Consider the following 19,816-nt stretch of genomic DNA (forward strand, 5'->3'; position numbering starts at 1 on the left):
TTATGAAGAAGCACAATTGAGGCAGCAGGCCAAAGCGTGCCTTGTTACCAGGGTAGGAATTGGGACGCTACATGGCTCATCCTAGGTGGACACTTGTCATGAAGTCAAGTCCAACTCATGGCGTGGAACCCAGTTCTAGTAGAACTGTGCTTCATAGGGTTTTCTTTCTCCGCCCCCCCCTAGCAGTTTTATTGTCATATCATTCACATATTGTACAAGTTCAGTCACATCAAGAGGAGTTGTAGAATCATCACCACAATCAGTTTTAGAACATTTTCTACATTCTTGTACTCATTGCTATTCGGTTCCCCTTTTCCCCCAGCCTCCCCTGCTGTACTTCAAGGAACCATTAATCCAGTTCCTGTCTATACAGATTTACCTATCCTGGATTTCAGATACAAGAAAACATTAAAAACAAACAAACAAACAAAAAACTAACACCAATAATGAAGTAAAACATAAAAACCCTCAATCAAAAAGAAAGCAGAAAATAATTGAAAATTAGAACAAATTTAAATAGATCATAAGGGAGATCAAATGATAGGGTGCTAAATTTTAACCTATCTGTATCTGCAACAATCCACTTTCTAATGCATTCTGCATGTTAGCAAGGCTATTTATATCCTTAGTCCATGGTCTGAGGGGATTCACTGGGGAGGGGGGTGGGGTGGCGGGCAGAATCCATGTGTATTTCCCTTTCATTTTCTTAAAAAACAAGCAAACTGAAACAGCTTTAAAATAGGTCAAAAGATACATCAAAGGCCTTTTGACCTAACCATGTCTGCCATGATCTACTTTGCAATGCTCTTTGCCTGGTAATAGGGCTATTCAAGTCCCTCAACTATGATTCCCTGGGGGCTTAATCCACTTGCAGATGCAAATAGATTGTGGGCTTCCACTGTCGTCCACAGCCTTCTGCAAACCAGGTGTTCACAATGTAGCTTTCTTACCATTCCTGACTTCAGATTTGGAGTTTATTATTTACAATTCATGGATTACACAGGCTGGTGTGCTTCTTCCTAGTGGATTTAGTTGCTTCCTCACTTAGATGGCTCCTTATTTGCAAACAAGCCTTTAAGACCCCAGACGCTATTGTTTCTGATAGCCAGATGCTATCTACTTTCTTCCCTGCTCTCTGCTGTAGCACTCATTTCTTCAGAGATCTCGTCATAAGGTCAAGCATCAAGTGGGCCATGTCCTAATTACTAATTGTTCATAGATTGGGGCTAAAATTAAGTGCAGACCCCAAATTATTTCATGCATCTATGGTTTATATGTGTCACTGATTCCCCTTAGACACATCCTTGTCATTTTATGTTAGGGAACATTACCAATCATCCCCCTGGAGCACCACTTCCACTGTCATCAAATCAATGCTGACTCAATACTCAAAGGCAGAGTAGAACTATTCCTGTGAATCTGTAAGCCTGCAAATTGTCACAGGAGTATAAAGCCTCATCTTTCTCTTGTGGAGCTGACTGGTGGTTCTGAACTGCTTACCCTGCAGTTAGCAGCCCCATGCATAACTACAATGCATTGATAGTATCATTAGTTTAGCCAATTGTATAGTGTTTAAAACACTGTTGAGAAAGGGGAATTACAGGAGCCTAGGCCAGCTGTGAACTATCATGCATGAATTGCTGACTTGTACAGATAAACCCTTTAGTGACGACACTACACAAACAGTGGGGTTGGTGACAGGGCACATCTTCCAATAATATTCTTTCCCAGCAGCAGAGCCCAAACTTACCAGATTAATGCATGTCATAATGAAGCAAGGAGGGCATTAACATAGTAAGTGTATGACAGTTCTGGGCCACCATTCATTGGGCACTTTCAAGGCAAGAGATTTGAACCCAAGTCCAATGTCTGCTTCAAAGTCCGGTTCTATGCTCTTGGGCTAGTAGTTATCTCTTCTTCCCTCACCAGCGAGTTTCAGCCATAAGTCCAAGGGTGAGAGGTGAGTTTGAGGTAAAGCCCAGGCATTTTCTCATGCAAACAAATTCAGTTTTCTTTCATTACCAGGCATCTAGGCCATGCACTAAGGACTTACGGTTTTCTCTGTCTAAATGGACTAACCCATGGAAGTTTAGTGAATTGCTGTATTTTATATGTGCACACCACAGATTCCACTTTGATGGTTTAATGTTTAGACATGAAAGAAAGAAAGTAGACCTTTTACAAAGACAAGGTATGAAAATGGCATGGGGGCAGCATCTGCTGTAACTTCACAAGGTGAAAAGAATCAAACTCCGTATCAGCCCAGGCTGATCCTATGAGGCAGAGGTAAGACATGCTTCTACCCTCTTTCCTTCTTCACCAATTGTGACACCAGTTATTCCTCCCAAGGCACTCTGCTTCTTTGCTCAGTACTTTTTTTTTCTTTTAAAAATCATTTTATTGGGGGCTCGTACAACTCTTATCACAATCCACCTATCCATCCATTGTGTCAAGCACATTTGTACATTTGTTGCCATCATCATTCTCAAAACATTTGCTTTCTACTTGAACCCTTGGTATCATTTTTTCTCCTCCCTTCCCGCCTCCCCTCCCTCATGAACCCTTGATAATTTATGAATTATTATTATTTGTCATGTCTTACACTGTCTGAAGTCTCCCTTCACCCTTTTTTCTATTGTCCATCCCCCAGGGAGGGGGCTATATGTACATCCTTGTGATTGGTTCCCCCTTTCTACTCCATCTTCCCCTTCCCCTCCTGGTACCTCTACTCTCATTATTGGTCCTGAGGGGTTTTATCTGTCCTGGATTTCCTGTGTTTCCAGCTCTTACCTGTACCAGTGTACATCCTCTGGTCTAGCTGGATTTGTAAGGTAGAATTGGGGGTCATGATAGTGGGGCAGGAAGTATTAAAGAACTAGAGGAAAGTTGTATGTTTCATCATTGCTATACTGCACCCTGACTGGCTCATCTCCTCCTGGCGACTCTTCTGTAAGGGGATGTCCAGTTGCTTACAGATGGGTTTTGGGTCTCCACTTCGCACACCCCCTCATTCGCAGTGATAGGACTTTTTCTTCTTTGATCCCTGATATTTGATCCCATCAATCATTGCTGGGTTCTACAGTACAAAGATCACACAGAATTCACAGACCATACTCATGATTATGAGGTTTATTAAGGAAATTATAATTCAGTATCAGAAACACTAAGGATACCATATTTGGGTAAAGACAGCCTATTCTCAGCCATACCCACAGGCTCACCTAACTCTGGTTCTTGACCTCTTGGTCTCTGCCCTGCTCAGGTAATTGTACAAAGCTCTTTTAACAATCTGATAAACACCCAAAAGGCACTGCACTTGATCTTAAGTAAACTTTAGCTTGAAGGTACTTGCTTCTAGCTCTGTTTTGGTGAAGCTAGTCCCTCTGATTTAAGTACCTGGAGGTATCCTTCTCTGCAAGACAATCAGCCTTACTCACTTCCTGGGCTGAGAATCTCATGCTCTGTCTCTGCTCTGGTTCTTGGTTCTGCTGCTGCTGTTGCTGCTCTATCACTCCTCTGGGGTCACAGCTCGCTGACCCTTGGATTGAGGAGGCTCAGCATGCAGAGATCTTGGGATACAACAGATGTGTTCCCCTCTTGCTTCTTCTTTCTTAGTGGTAGCGATATCCTCATTCCTATGTCAAAGATGGATCATCTGATACTTCCCAGGAGGGCAAAACCAACCAACCCTCCTGTTAGAGTGCTATATTTTTACAATCACAATGAGCTCTGTTAACAATAACTCACAACTGAATCATATAATCCTATCAGTATGATGTCCTACCTTCTTTTACCCAGGCTCATTAAGAAAAGAGGAAATATACCCAATCTGTTTGGTCCCACCTTGTTTGGTGGGAGTAAGAGAAATTCTAGAAGATCCATATCAAGTAACTGACATAAGAGTTTTTTGGGAGTAGAATTTTAATTTCTAGCTTTAATTATCCAGAAAACTTGGAACATCTAAAGGAATTTCTGAGATTGGGAACTAGAAAAAGTGTGACACAGAAAAGTAGTTTTTTTAAAAAAAAAGATAAAAAAAATCATAGCTTTGATGTGAAATTAGTAGTTTTAATATAGTCTTAGTTGTGTGCTAGGGGAAAAAGACCCCAGATTCAGATATATTCTATATAGGCCCTTTTGGTAAACCTTAATGAGGACAAAGACAAAACAAGTGTAATCAGCTGAATGAGGGAAACCATCAACATGCAGACAATACAGAGGAGCCAGCTGACGCCCATGGCTGGATTTTCTGGAGAAGCAAACCCAGTGATATATATAGATCACTAGTGAGCTACATAAAAGAAATAGCTCGCATGCTTGCAGAGGCCGTGAAGTCTCAAGTCTGTGGGTCAGACACCAGATTGGTGGCTTCCCCTGACTCACAGGGCTGCAGAGGCCGAAGAACCCAAGATCTGCAGGTCAGACAGCTTGCTGTTGGGTTCACAGAGGGCAGCAAATCCCAATGTTGGCAGGCCTTATGAGAGGCCACTAGCCCAGGGCCCAAGAACCAGAGGTCGGTGACGAGAGCCAGTTGCAAGGAGAAAGCCGAAGAGTTTTGCCTGGACGGATGTTTGATATAAACTCATATTTGATGCAGACCACAGCCAAGAAGAGACTCCCTTTGCATCCCATCCTAATCACCTTTCATTATATTAGGGCTGGTCACACCAGACCGCAGCATGGGGGATGATTATATCCTTACATAATTATGATCTTACATAGTTGCCAGACTAAAGCATCATGGCCTCACCATCACAGTGTTCATGATATATGATAGAGAGGACAAAGGTCATCATCACAAGATCATGATTGATGGCAAGACAGTTCATCGCTCTTGCAGGCGAGACTACAGAAATGGGCAAAGGACCATGGTTGGGATATGGTTACCACAGGCTACTGGATTGGTTCTGTGGTCTCACCACCTACTTGCTGGTCAAGGCATGACTCATGATTATGCATCCTTAAGTCATGGCCACCAGGTGGCTACAAAACAATATCAGGACCTCCAGCCTTAAACTTTGTTTAGGTAATATGCTTCTGATTGGCTATTTTGGGTAAATGTCCAGAGAAGTACCTAGTTCTTTGTGTGAGCACTTTCTACATATTAGTTAAATCTATTTTAACCATATTCTTTCTGGGGGCAAGTAGCCTCTTCCTGGGCATGCCTTGAACTTGCGTTAAGTACAGCCGTAAACCAAACCCAAACTCACTGCCTGTGAATCGATTCTGACTGTAAATTGTTACAGGAGCAGACAGCCTCACCTTTCCCCTGTCAGCAGCTGATGGATTTGAGCCGTTAACCTTGTGGTTAGCAGCCAAATACTAAACCCGTTGTTCCACTAAGGCTCCTTAAGCTTAGTCACCTTGCTGTTCAATGGTCAGCAAGCATCAAGGAAGTAACTGAGAACTCAAATGGCGTTTGAACTATGTCAAGACTCAACATGGGGTTAGGGTTCCCACTGTACGCTATGACCCTCTACAAGCCAAACACTTTAGAATTTAAGTTCTAAGGCAATTACAATGAGTGAGTACTTAAAAAAATAAAAAGCCATAATTGTACAATCATGTTTATCCAGTAAATGTAGTTTTGGTTCTTTCAAAAGCTTTTTTTATTCCCCCCCCAGTACAGTTATTAATATTTTTGGAAAGGTGGAAATATTACCTTCATTTTTAATAGTTTGTGCAAATAATAAGAAATACTTCTGAGTTAAACACTTGGAAGTGTTTTAATTGGAATTCATTTATGTATTTTTTAACACTCCTAACTGGCATTAGGTAGCTTATTTAATAAATGATACATCTTTAAAAGGACTTGGGGTTTTGGAATGAATGGGTAAGATTTACTTTCTGTATCCTGACCATTTTACTATTTCTGTAGTTATTTGGCTATGTGATTGATAGAAGAATTAAGAGAGAATATTGCAATGACGACTTTAAGGGTAGTTTATTTCAAGTACGTGTTGTAAGTAAGCCAATGAACTTAGTACTTGAACTACATGCATTCTTATCTAGGAAGCTTCAGGTTAAATCAGCTGCAAAATTCTTCAGGGAAAAATGAATTGGGTTATCCGTGTCTCAAAGGTATGAAGAAATAGAACAAACAGCCTCTTTTAGCTACCTTCTCTCAGCATGCAGTCAAGGAGATTATTGTATTTTATGAGTTAATTTAAAGGGCTTCATTCCTAAAAAAGGGATCTCTGGCAGCACAGTGGCTAAGCATTTGCCTTCTAACTAAAAGAGCTTCATGGGAGAAGGATGTGGCCAGTGGCTTCAGTGAAGATTCCCAAAATGAAACCTGCTGCCACTGAGTCTCTTCCGACTCAAGAGTGACCCAGTATAGATCGGGTTTCTGAGACTGTACATCTTTAGAGGAGCATGCAGCCTCATCTTTCTTGAGCAGAGCTGTTGGGGGGTTTGAACCGGCAGCCCAATGCCTAACCCACAGCACTCTTCTTGTAGGGTCTGTAGGAATCAGAAATGACTCAACAGCAGCGGGTTTAGTATGGATTTCAAAGAAAGAAAATAACTACGTGTATGACAGTTTGATGTGCTTTATTTTCCTGCAGGACTCCATGACTGGGATTGTCAAGTTGGCCAATATATGTTCACATTTCTCTTCCGCTATGAGCAGACCAATTGTCCTGCACATTTGTCTGGCTTTCTGGAGCCTCCTCATTCTCAACTTTTCCACACAATGCCTAGCCTTTCCCAAAACGGAAAGGGAGATAGCACATATTCAGGTGGAAAAAAGGCAGTCGGAGAGGACAGAAATAGAAGACCTAGAAAGTAAATTCAGAGGTTCAAAACAAACAGCCCAGCCAGTGCTCTCTGAGGATCCGATGGTAGGGCCAGAAAGACCCTCAGCCACATCATTAAGTCTAGTCTCCCCTGCGAATGAAGGGACCCAGCCTGTAGGAGCAGAGCTTATGCAGCCTAATGACCCTGGTGATTACACTCCTACCAAGTCCGGCATCCCCACAGAAGAGAAAGAACTGCTTGGTTCCAGCCAGCCAGAGAGAACGTCCCCTGAAAGCAGGCTTCCTAAGCCAATGCTAGCCGTCGCAGTCAGTGCACCTACAGCTCTGAACATCAATGAGAAAAGGGAACCCGTTGGCGGCACCCACATTCTGCCCATGGTACACGTGACCACAGAAGCAACACAGGGTTGGCTGAAGTCTTTGGAGGGTCCAGTATTTCCATCGGAAAGTCAGGAAGAGGTGAATTTGGGACCTTCACCATCATCCTATGTAAATAGTAATGCCATTTTAACCACCAGTCTGAGGACTGAAAGCTTTGAAGCAGCCACAGAGCATTGGGTGGCTTCTCTTCGTGGCACTGAGCCCCCAAGTCTCGCACCGGACAGAGAGTGGCCTTCACAGACGAGGCCAGCTGATGATACCCAGGCTACAGCCACCAAGCACTTGCTTGCAACCTCCCAGGATGCTCAGAGTATCGAGCCAGAAACTGACAGCCTGCCTGGAGCCCCAGAAGTCACAGCCAGTGTCCGCGCAGCTGTTTCGGCGGCCTCTGACTTAGGTGATGAGTGGGATGACACCAAACTCGAGCGTGTTAGTCACCTCAGGGCCCCGCACCTGGGAGATGACACAGAGGCTCAGGTGAGAATGGAAACACCGCAGACAGCACAAGTCACCCGTGACAGTATGGCTGGGACTGAGCCTTTGACAGGGGCTGCAGACAGGGCTCTGGGGCTGCCCAAAGGGGAAACCTCCACGGGTTCAGACCTGCTAATAGCCCGTGGGGCTGAGAGATCTGCTGGCGTCACAGATCAGAGTTCTTTTACTCCCACAAGCCCGATGGAGGATGTGGACGTGTCCGTTGTGAGTCTGGTCCAGAAGGCCGAAGGCTTCACGGGGACCACCGCAGCCAAGGATGCCGCGTTTTCCTTAGAGACCACCGTTCCTGTCTCGGGATATGAGTCTGAGGCTCACCACCCACAGGGAAACACATTTAAAGGTAAACAAACGCAAAAGAAACATACATTTTGTTTACTACGGAATGCTTCAATTTGGTTTTGTGTTTTTTAAGTGACCATGAAGAGCTAAGTCACACGGAACATTGCCTTTGCAATGAAAGGCAAAAGTACACAAATAAATGTGTGTTTTATGTAGAAATGATACCCAAGTATACCTTTGCATATTGATCAGTGATTCTCAACTGGGGACAATTTGGTCTTTCTGGGGACATTTGACAATGTCTGGAGACGTTTTTTGGTTGTTACAACTGAGAGGTGCTACTGGCATCTAGTGGCCCAGAAATGCTGTTGAGCATTCTATAATGCATAGAATCCCCACCACCCCCACCACCGCCCTCCACCAAAGAATTTATCTTAACACAACTTCAATAGTACTGAGGCTGAAAAACCCTACGACAAACTAATTTTTCAAACATTTTATTATGAAAATGTATAAACAGACAGTAAATGATAAAAGAGTATGTTTCGATGGTATAAAAAAACGATGTAGAATACTTATTTATACATTGTAGTAAAAATACATCCCTGATCTAGCTTCCAAAAAAAAAAATATATATATATATTACATAATAGTAACCTATATGTTCTTGAGTTTGTTTTCTCCCAGAGAATTTTATTTAGAGACAAGGACAGAAATACCCGATCAGGATAGATGAGATCAGTGTGCTGGCTTGTTCCTGCCCTCTGCTTTCTCCTCGTGTGATGGTTGTAAACTGGCAGGCCATATGGATTTGTTGCTGTGGGATAATGTTTTTCTTGTATTATGTGTCGTTGCTCAGATCATGGGATGGCAAGGAAGAACTTAGTGGGATGTGCTGTGGTCATCCCAACTTATTTAGGAATAAATGTCATGTGTTTGTTAAGCCAAGGATCTCAATGAATGAAACTATCAAATTCAGAATGCATTTAAAAGCATTATTAAGATTAAATTAAAATCATAAAGGAAAGGTAGGGTTTTACATACTCAGCTCATTTTTGAAAGACGCAGAGGTGTATTTTGCAGCCCTGTACATTTTCACAGGTGCTTCTAGAAAAGTTGGCTTTTAAATGACATGAAGAGTTGGCCCCCAAGACCAGGAATGTATGAGATATGGCAGGGTAAGAGGTTACTTCAGTTTTCTGTAAAACCTTAAGGTGTTTCTGGCATCATCAAACCGTAGAATAACAAATCTTTCATTGAACAAGGAAATCTCTGGTTTTTATGTAGTACCTGAACAAACAGTAATCCCCCTGAGTTGCAGTTGAGTTGAAATCCCATGTATTTCAGAGCAGATCTGTGCTTCCTAGGGTTTTCCATGGCTTTGATCTTGTGGAAGTGGATTGCCAGGACTTTTTTGTCTGAGGCCCTTCGGGTTGGATTTAAACTGCTTAAGGTCACACAGCCAATAAATGGCTGCCACAATTCAGACTAAGGCATGTTGACTCTAGGACCTGCACTCTTCCCCTCCCCCTAAGTTTCTGAACCTCGTTCTTGGGTAAAAGCTGCTCTACTGACCTTAAATGGTTGGTGATTCTAACACAAAGGTTAATAGTCATAATTTTGGGGAGCTTGCCAGCCTCTCTCTGACCAGTAAGCTTGATCTCTTTTATGATTTTGTGTTATGTTCTACATTTTTCTTTTACTCTAGCCTGGATTTTATAATGTGATCCTTCTTGAAGCAGTTGGTAGTGGAAGTTGGGCACTATCTAGTTCTTCTGGTCTCAGGGTTACAGAAAATAATGTTTGCATGGTCCATTACAACGTTAGACTAATTGTTTCCACATGCCTTTTGATTTTCATAATTCTTTTTCCCCTCTGGAGGAAGAGAGACCAGTATTAGTACCTTAGATGGCTGCTCATGACCTTTTAAGTCTGGTTGCGGTTCATCAGATGAGGGCATAGAACATTGCCTTTGTGAACTGGGGTATGCCAGTTGACCTTGGTGTCCTCTTGGACTGTGCTCCTGGTCCCCCATACAGCCTGCATTAAAAAAAAAAAGTTTGTTGATTTTTTTAACAGTTTCACCAACATACAGTTGCCACATCATGCATTTCAACAGTTCAATCACATAAGAGCTGGAGCAATGATACATTGGATCAAGAGAGAGATCAATGGCAAAGAGTCACATTTTGACCAAACGACAACTGCAGCAATCTGCATTGCAGTGGACTTTGTCTGATAATGAGGCCTTTTCTATCTCTGGTCCGTAGAGCAGATTCACCAGAGGCTTGATCCATGGGGGACCTGCGAATGGGTTTTGGGTTTTCACTGTCATCCACAGCCTTCTGTAATCTGGGTGTTCAGAAATTAAGCTCTAATACCATTTCCCCCTCTAGGTTTGGATTTTATTATTTGTAATTCCTAGATCACATAGGCTTGTGTGTTTCTTCTCAGTGGATTTAGTCAGTGTTTCACTTAGATGGCTGCTTATTTTAAGACAAGTCTTTAAGACCCCAGATGCTATTCTTTCTGCTAGCTGGGCACCATCTGCTTCTTTAGCATGCTTGGTTATAGCATCCACATCTTCAGTGATCACTTCGTGGTGGTAGGTACTGAGCAGGGCCACGTCATACGAATTCCCTGTTCTTAGATTACGAGTAGGATTAAATTCGAGTTCAACATCCATTCATCTATCTATGGTTTATTTTAAAGACACCATTATTTTGTTGAAGGACATTATAAATTTTCCCCATATGGTAGTTCTATTGATCTTACCATTAATTTAGCCAATGACATAGAATTCAAAACACTGTCAAAAGAAAGAACATATATGTGTATAAGACAGTTGTTTAGACCCAAATGTATGGATTGCTGATTTCTACAGATGAAGCAGTTAGGTGACTGGACACTACTTTGCATTAACAATGAGGTTTGGAGACAGGGTAAAGCTTTCAATAATGCTCATTCTCAACTAGCCTGCATTCTTTATCACGACAGTACACAGCTACTATGGGATGATATTAATACATACTGCCAATAGTGCATATTGGAGGATGAAATAATGCACACCATGTCCTTAGCAAGGCCTGTGATAGAAACTTGTGTAGCACCTAACAGAAATTCAGTACACATTAGCGATTATAATTATTATCCTTATTATGTAAAATGCTCACTTCATTCTTAAGAAATACAGATGTTAAAATGATTAAATATAGATGCTTCTGAGAATTTCTGCATGCAACTTAGTTGTGTTTCATAACACATTGATCATGTATTGCTATTCAAATACATCTGAAAGGTAGGTCTGATTGATCTGCCTATTTTGTTTGGAATTTTATGTTATTTGTCTTTTGTATTAACTTTTCTATGTGTGTCTGACATTGATTCACTACCCCTAGAAGCAACATCAGTGAACACATTTATTTTCTGGTATTTCATTCTGAGATCTCTTTCCCTTCCTGTTCCCTGAAATAGCTGTCCGCCAGCCCCTCTTCTCCGTTTTATTAATGATGTAGTGTTTTCTTAAGGCATCAAGATTTTGTCTATTTTAAGATATTGTTTTCTTCCTTTGAAGACATTATTACTCAAGAGATGGCACCAGCTGGTCAAGAAGCAGAAGCCACTTTACCATTGGTGACACAGGAGCAGGTTTCTGCCCTCGAGGTTGCCAGAGAGAATGGTGAGCCCGAGGAAGAAGAGTCGCCGTCATCCGTGTCAGGTGGGCCTGGTGTTACTCAGCTCTCACGAAGGTCGGAGCCCCTGGACGCTGTTGTTTCAACCACTGCCTTCACTCTGTCTTTCCAAGTCACGCCCACTGGGCAAGGTCAGTGAGGAGGGTCTTGGTCTCGTGCTTTGGGGATGGGTCTTTTCTGTGATCTGACAAAGACTGGAATGAGAGGCAGATGGTCCTGTCAGTGGCTGGGCTGCACACACATCTCATCTGGAGGGTGAACAGGATAGATAGGGGGATGCGTTAGCATTTGGAGATATGTGGCATAGTCTAAAAGGACAAGAGGTAATTTCCCAAGTGAAAACGTCTGGATGGCTTATCAGTGGGTCCTGTGCAGCCGGACCTTAGAATTTTCTCCTAATGTGCAGTTCTGGCTACTGGGAGTTGAATGGGGTGGGGGATGGGGAGTGGGTGGGATTGAGGTGAAAATAGCAGGACCTGGGTTTGAATTCCAGCATGACCCACTGTGGCCTCCAGCAAGTTTCTTCACTTCCCTAAGTCTTGGTTTATTCATCACTAGAAAACACCTAAGTCACATGGGCTTTCTAGGGTATTTTAAGGATTTGAAAGATTATTTCCAAAGAGTGTTCTTTTACAGGAGGCCACCAAAAGCTCCGACATAAAGATCGAGAGATCCTCAATCAGAATCACCTGGTTATTAAAAAAGAAATCCTTATAGTACAGTGGAGTCTCATTATCTGTGGTATTTACGTTCTTTTAAGTCGTCCCCTTGAAGACTGTGTTAGTGACACCCAGCCGTCTTTGATTGGTCTCAGCAGCCACTGTGTGCTGTTGGCTCATATTTTTCACTACCCTGCACCTGCAGATGGCCATGGGTGACAGGGAGTGTCACAAGTATTTATTTGAGGGCTACACCAATAAATTTTAGTGGGCAGATAAATATGCACTGATGGAGACCAAGAATAGTGAGGAATGTCTATATTATTATTTTTGGACCTCATGCCTGTGTTCATGAATCCAAGTGTGGATTGCTTTTAATTATTTACTGTGTTGTTGGTTGGTTGTTTTTTTTACAATGTAATAAATACTGCACAATCCTTCCTCTCCTTCACAAAAAGTAGCACCTTGTCAGTAGCCTACATGCCATCTCATCAACCTTCCCACCTTAACTCTTCCTCTTTGGTAACCATCATCCTGAATCACGTGTTTATCATTTCCTTGACTACCTCTTCTTCCTTTTAAAAAGAAAACAAAGAAATAAAAACCCATAATATTTTACTGGGAGTTGGCTGAAGGCTTAGATCACTAGTTTTATACCTAACAATTCTTACACATTTTGTTTCATCTCAGTGATTGGACGAAACAATGTAACATCACTTGCCACACTTCCTCCCTGTGTTTCCTGACTCTGCTTCCTAACCTTCTGACGGTGTCCTTTGGTAAATTCTGCCCCTTTGATCTCAAATGGTTGATTATTCTCAGGTGTGTGTACCTCGCCGGTGCTATTTACCTTAGACCTGTCTGTTGCTGGGCTGAAAATCGAGCCATGGGGTTGAGTTCAGTTGTAGAGCTGAAGCCTTGTGCTCCCACCAGCCTCTGTCCTACCAGCAAGCCTGGCCTCTTTTATGGTTTTGAGTTTTGTTCCACAGTTTTCTCTCACTTTATCCAGGACCCTCCAATGCGATCCTTTTTAGAGGAGTTGGCAGGAGTAGCCAGGCACCCTCGAGTTCTTCTGGTCTCGGGGTCAGGAAGACTGAGTTTGCATGGTCCAGTGGGCTAGTTAGTTTTACGTGTCTTTGATTTTCATCATTCTTCTTTCCTCAGCACATGGGAAACCAACAGTTGCATCTTAGCTGCTATTCACAAGCTTTTATTTTTGAATTCCTTTTCAGGTTCGTTTTCTTGCAGGTATGTTTAGTCTTCCACTCTGGTGGTGCAGTGGCTTAAGCATTGGGCTGATAGCAGCAAGGTCACTGGTTGAAACCCACCAGCCCCATCTGAGGGAGAAAGATGAGGCTCTCTGCTCCTGTGAAGGGTTACAGTCTTGGAAACTGGGGAGCCACCCTCTCAGGTCACTATGAGTCCACGTTGACTTGATGGCAGTGGGTTTTGGGGCGTATTTACTCTTAAGAGGATGCATCTTAAAATTATAGCTATGCTTAACTTCGTAAAAGGATATAATTATAATTATTATCTGAGGAACATTTTTGACTTCTCTATTATATTCTAATATGAAACGGTTGCAGTGTATTCATCTAGTCCAGTGTTCATTTTGAGTAATTTCCAGGTTTGCCTATTTTGAATATGACTGTGGGGAGCATTCTTTTTTTTTGTTTGTTTGTTTTTTTTGGGAGCATTTTTTTACATGCTCTTCTTAGGCGTTTCTCTTGGATAGCTAAGTATATATCAGTAAGAGAGGAATCACTCTTGTTCAACTTTAGGAAGTGAGGCCCGCATGTTTTCTAAAGTGGTTGCACCAATTCATACTCCCCCCAGCACTGTGAGAGAACCTGTGGGTCCATATTCTGGGCACTTTAAAAATACATTGTCTCGGGTTTTATTGCCAATAAGACTCTCCTTCAGCTGATTTGGACTGTATGGAAAGCATGAGAATCTACATCTTAACAATTAGCCCAGGAGATTCCTATGATCAACTGCACCTGCAAACTACAGTGGTTTATGGTTGCAGCCTTGAGGACACACAGGGCGAAATTGGGTTGCTTGAAACTGAACACATTTCTGACAGAGATCTAGACTCTTACTACTTATGTTGATTTTGAGAAAGCCACTTGGTTTTTTGAAAACAGTCTTTGACATTTTGTTAAATTTATTTAAAAAACTGTATTGTACAAAACTTTGCAAAGTCTTTGTTGTTGTAAAAAGAATGAATAGAAGATAGAGATTTTAAAACTTGATTTGAGGCAGTGCGCTATTTTGGGAAGAGAGCGTTTTGGGCTTAGGTAGATAATGGTGGGAAGAGGCAGGGGCCTCAGTGTCAGGTTTACTGTCTGAGTGTATAAGATGAACCATGTCTTGCATCAAAGTGAAAGTACATCCTATATCATACATCGTGCAGATCCGATATTGCACATCCGGCAAGGATGGCGAGACTTCACCGTGCAATCTTTAGACATGTTATTGGGAGAGACTGGTCTGTGGAGAAGGACGTCATGTTAGGTAGGGTAGAGGGGCCGCAAAGGAGAGGAAGGCCTTCAAGGAGGTGGACTGACACCGTGGTCGCAACACTGGCTCAGTCTTAGGAACAATTGTGAACTGCAAGGGTTTCATTCTATTGTGCATCAGGCCGCTCTGGTCAGAACTGACTTGATGGCATCTCACAGCAGCAGTATTTTTATCATGTAGCTCAAGTCGTGCCTTCTTTTTTACCCGCAGAACTAATGGACGCAGTCACAGGACCAAGTGAAGAGCTGTTCACGTCGGTCTCAGACTCACCGGGCACCCTCCCTGGAGAAATGGAGGAGATGGTCAGCATTTCCCCAGCGTTTCCTGCTTCTGAAGTGTCTTCTGAGAGAAGGACCATCCTTCCATCCATTCGTCGTGTCAATACAGATGCCACCTATGGCCTGGACCAACTTGAATCTGAAGGTACTCATGCTCTGAAGGGGACCTTTTCCAGGATCTGTTAAGTCACCGAGTGTCTTGGTTTGCTAGTACTGCTGTAACAATAGTACTGCACGGGGACGGCTTCGACGAACAGACATTTGTCTTCTTAGAGTTCAGGAGGCTAGATGTTGGAATTCAGGGTTGGTTCGAAGGAAAGGCCTTTCTTTGCTGTCTGTTTCTAGTAGCTGCTGACAGTCCGTAGTGTTCCTTCGCTTGTAGGTGTTCCTAACCTGTGTGTGTGTGTCTTCTAATAAGACATCACTCACAAAGAATTGATGTTAAGACCTAGTCTACTCTGCCTCATTAGCATAAAGCATCCCCCCACCCCTATTTCCAAACAAGGTCATATTTACAGGTACAGGCGTTTAGGGCTTCAACATAACTTCCTGGGGATACAATTCAACCCGTAACCCTGAGTAAGTGTTGTTTTTGAGAACAGATTAAGGGAAGTGTGTCCAATTTGTCTTGTACGTCAGGGGTGGGCACACTAGGACCTGGCCTCATCTGGCCTGCCATCTGTTCTTGTATCATTTACAAGCTAAGAATGGCTTTTGTATTTTTAGTGACTGAAAAAAAAAATCGAAACAAGAATACAGTTTTGTGACACATGAGATGTTATATGAAATTAAACTTTTAGTGATGACAAGTAATGCTGCTCTGAAACACAGCCACACTGGTTCAGAGTTGAGTAGCTGTGACCGAGACTGCGGGCTCAGAGAGCCTAGTCTGTAAGATATGGCCCTTGGAGGGAGCGTTCGCCATCCCCGGCCACCACCAGTGGCTTTCGGCTGTTGTTTGTGTATGAGAATCACCTTGGGGGCTCTTTTAAATAGGCCCCCTTCCAGAGATCCTGATGCCGTCAACGTGGAGTGGCTTCTAACATCAGCTTTGTTTGGTGGTCATGGGGACAATTAAAAAATAATTTGAAACATTGTGGTAAAAATGTATCTAAGATGATATTTGCCAATTCAAAATATATATTTCTTTTAAAAAAACCCAGGAGGCTTCAAAAACTTCATGGAAAAATTCTGTCCTCATCCATCTTTCCGCAAACTTTTAGAAGTTTGTATATCGTAGAGTGTACATCGGCTGTATTCCATTCTTCATGTTGTGTGACTGTCCCGGGCATCAGCAATTTCAGTGAGGGCCTTTGATGATTTTAATATAGAGGCTAGATTGAGACTCTTGCGGTAAAAGGAAAACTTGTGTTTCCCCACCATGTTTTTCTGAGTTCAAGTTTGAAGGTGGCTTACATTTTAATAACTTGGCTCTGGTCCTTAATTCTCCCTCCCGCCTTCCTTCTCTGGGCTAGGATGTTGTTCTTTGTGGCATCTCCTCGCTCATTAAGCTGGAGTTCATGCCAAACTGTTCTTTGTGGGGCTTTGGCTCTGCGGCTGAGAATGGTCCCTGGGGCACAGCTGCACATCACCAAGCAAGAAGGCAGGATGCAGGGCTCCAGCGTTGTGGAATGAATCCACATTTTGGCAGGTGAACAGAAATCTGCTTCCTGGGGGAAGGGCCCCGTTGTCCTGAGATTTGCAGTGCAGTTTCTGACTAATTTAGAAAGACAGGTAATCCTGTGGGCACTAACCTAGCTTTGTTTGATGCGGCCAAGATAAAAGATGTGCTAGTAACTTCCAGTTTCTTCAATTGTCCTGGCAGGGAAGGTGGATGGTTCTGCTAGTTTGCAACAGACCCCATTCCAGACTCTCAGAGTCACGCTGGCAGTTCGGTGACAGAGCAACATGACATGTTAAAGTCTAATTCCAAGGCCAATGGATGTGGAGAGCAGTTTGTGCTTGATTACTAATCGAAATGGTGACAATTTGAACTCACTTTGGAGTGCCACAGGCGGAAGGTCTAATGGTTTGCTTTCATAAGGATTACAGCCATAAAAGCTATGAGCAATTCCACTTGGTCACACTTGAGATCACCAAGATCAGAATCACTGCACAACCATGGAGCTCAATTTTGCTTTGGTGGAGAATCCCACAGTAGAATACTGGCTTAAGGAATGGATCAAAAGGAGGCTCAGAGGCTACATTTCATGTGGGGTGAAGGGGAGGGTTCTTCCACTAATCGTCACAGGTCTGGCAGGCACACTTGCACAGCGATAAGTAAAGATTATAGTAAAGTCATAGAGAGCATGAGAGGTAGAAGAGTCAAGTACAGTGAACCCTCGCCACTTCGCGCTTCGACTTCCGCGGCTTTACTCTATTGCGGTTTTTGCGTAACAGCACCCACTGCCTACACCCACTCCTTCAGAGGGAAAAGACGGCGACCCACCTGTAGAATACATCCCTTAAGCCATTTCATAGGCTATTGATTACAGTATTTGTAAGAACTATGCATAATAATACTGTATGTGAAATATGTAATACTGTAAACTAGATGCCATAAATAATATAATAAATAATAAATGATCATTGTAACGTCCAAAATGTTTTACTGTATTTTCCCTTTTTCGTTTAATAAATTGGGTAATATGAGTGTAATGGTGACTAAAGGGTGTTTTTTCATGTCCTCTATGCTCTAACTACGAAAATGTTTGATTTACAAATAAGGAATCCTACTTCGCAGAATTTCATTTATCACAGTAGGGTCTAGAACCGATTAACCGCGATAAACGAGGGTTCACTGTAATGGAGTCAGACACAATTCATGGTAGCATGCTCACCTCAGCTCCGCTTGGTGGTGCTCGTGGGGGGAGCCCAGCCACGAGAGCAGGAGAGAGCCTCGGGGACCGAGAACCGGGGAGAGCCTCTTCTTTATTGCTAATCAAGCGTTATATCTCTTTAGGGGGACATGATTACAGGTAACCACAAGTCACAGGAAGGGGCAGTACAATAGGCACACACATTGTAGGCAGGGGATCTATGATAGGCATAAGTGTAACAGGAAGGGGATGAGCTAGGGGTGTGCCCATTGGAATGGGAAGGTCTAGGGGTATACATGTGACAAGATGGGCGGACCGTGGATTCATGATGGCAGCCTAACCTTGGTCATCCTTGGGCGCGTTTGACATCTCTGGTGTCTCCTACAAGGAAACAGACAACTACTATCTTTAAGAAGGGAGTGGGCCTTACTTGTTGTGGGATAAACAGTGGTGTCTGCTTGGTCTAGATGGCTGATAGCTCTTAGGGAGAATGACCCCTGATCTATTCTTGATGACCTCCAAGTGTATAGTCATTCACAAGCAGCTAAGCCTATATTTGGGGGAGACAACTTGGGAGAAATCCTTCTGTTTCCCACAATTCCCCCATTTGTTGTCAAACCTGCCCAAGTGACTGAGTGACTGAGTGACGGATGAATTTGAACCGCCAACCTTTCAGTTAGCAGCCAGGTGCTTTCACCACAGTGGTACCAGGGCGCCCTTTGGGAGGCTAGAAGTTCAACATTGCGGGATCGGCAGGACATGTTCTCTCGGGAGACTCTGGGTGAAGCTCCTTCCTTGCCGCTTTCCTTGTGTGGTGGTTTTTGGTAGCCCTTGACATTCCTTGACTTTGGTTGTATCACTCTGTTTCCATTGTCACCTGGCTGTCCTCCCTCTCTCTCCGTCGCCTCTTTTTATCCAGACATGAGGAAGTGCATCTAAGAAGAGAGAGGACCTGTGTGGAAATTCCGGGGTCCACTGCTCTGTTTAATCGTTAAAGGATAATAAATTGGATTAGGAGTCCCTGGGTGCTGCAGGTGCTTGGGTGGTATTAAGCGAGCCCTGGTGGCATACTGGGTTATGTGTTCCTCTGCTAACCACAAGGTCAGCAGCTCAAAACCATCAGCTGCTCCACTGGAGAAGGTCTTCAGTCTTTAAATCCCACAGGGACAGTTCCACTCTGTCTTGGACAGTTGCTGTGAGACAGAGTTGACTTGCTGGTAATGAGGGTTTTATTGTCTGTCTTGGTTTGTGCAGTGCACATGGTTACTTTGTTCATCTGCTAACCAAAAATCGACATTTCAAATCTATCCAGAGGCAACCCAAATGCCCCAGAAGAAAGATGGTGATCTCTAGCGGAAAACACCCCAACCATTGAAAGCCGTAAGGAGCACACTCCTCCGCTGGGCAGCCCTGGCTTACCATGAGTCAGAATCAACACTCCTGCAGTAAGCTTTCAGACTGCATTCTGATTTCATCGAGCCTGACTTCATGGCCATTTAACTGACAGCACCAGAGGCCCGATTTCCAACGTGGTCCCATTCCCTGGTTTCAGGGCTTAGGATTTCAATATGCCTTTCTCGGAATACTGTTCAGCTCCTGATGAGGGGAACCTCTTTAGAAGGGAGCCCAAGCCGGGCCCGTGATGGAGAACTGGGCTGCCAACCCCAAGGTCGGAGGTGGGACCTCCCCAGAAAACCCTTGGTCACCTGCTTCTGGGAAAATGACGCGGCAGTGCTCCTCTGTAAAGAGATTTAAAAATCGTGTCCTCCAGCAGAGAAGTCCACGTTCACTTGAGAAAACGACCTCGATCTTTCGTACCTTTTGGTGTTTTCCCCCCCTCCTTTTTTCTAACAGGTTATTATTAGTAGTATTATTTTCTTTCCTTGCATTTTGAAGACTGGTTCCACTATCTTTATATTTGGGTTTTAACAT

The 19,816-nt window shown here is 43.3% G+C and overlaps 1 protein-coding gene across 2 annotated transcripts in view; it reads left to right on the plus strand.

Annotated features, from left to right (window-relative positions):
* Positions 1 to 6,566: 6,566 nt before the first annotated feature.
* Positions 6,567 to 19,816, plus strand: part of ARMH4 (armadillo like helical domain containing 4) — a 146,112-nt gene continuing 132,862 nt past the window's right edge. The window contains exons 1-4 of one of the 2 annotated variants that reach the window (XM_045288204.1): positions 6,567 to 7,974; positions 11,488 to 11,736; positions 14,998 to 15,210; positions 16,891 to 17,317. In XM_045288204.1, coding sequence (XP_045144139.1) covers positions 6,573 to 7,974; positions 11,488 to 11,736; positions 14,998 to 15,210; positions 16,891 to 16,964 — 1,938 coding nt within the window. In that variant the 5' untranslated portion in view covers positions 6,567 to 6,572 and the 3' untranslated portion in view covers positions 16,965 to 17,317. Of the gene's footprint in view, positions 7,975 to 11,487; positions 11,737 to 14,997; positions 15,211 to 16,890; positions 17,318 to 19,816 lie in introns of those variants that run through there. The other variant, XM_004698612.4, reaches the window with a different exon arrangement.

This window comes from Echinops telfairi, unplaced genomic scaffold, assembly GCF_000313985.2.
Source record: "Echinops telfairi isolate 266 unplaced genomic scaffold, ASM31398v2 ScPeMD7_18;HRSCAF=68, whole genome shotgun sequence".
Lineage (NCBI taxonomy): Eukaryota > Metazoa > Chordata > Mammalia > Afrosoricida > Tenrecidae > Echinops > Echinops telfairi.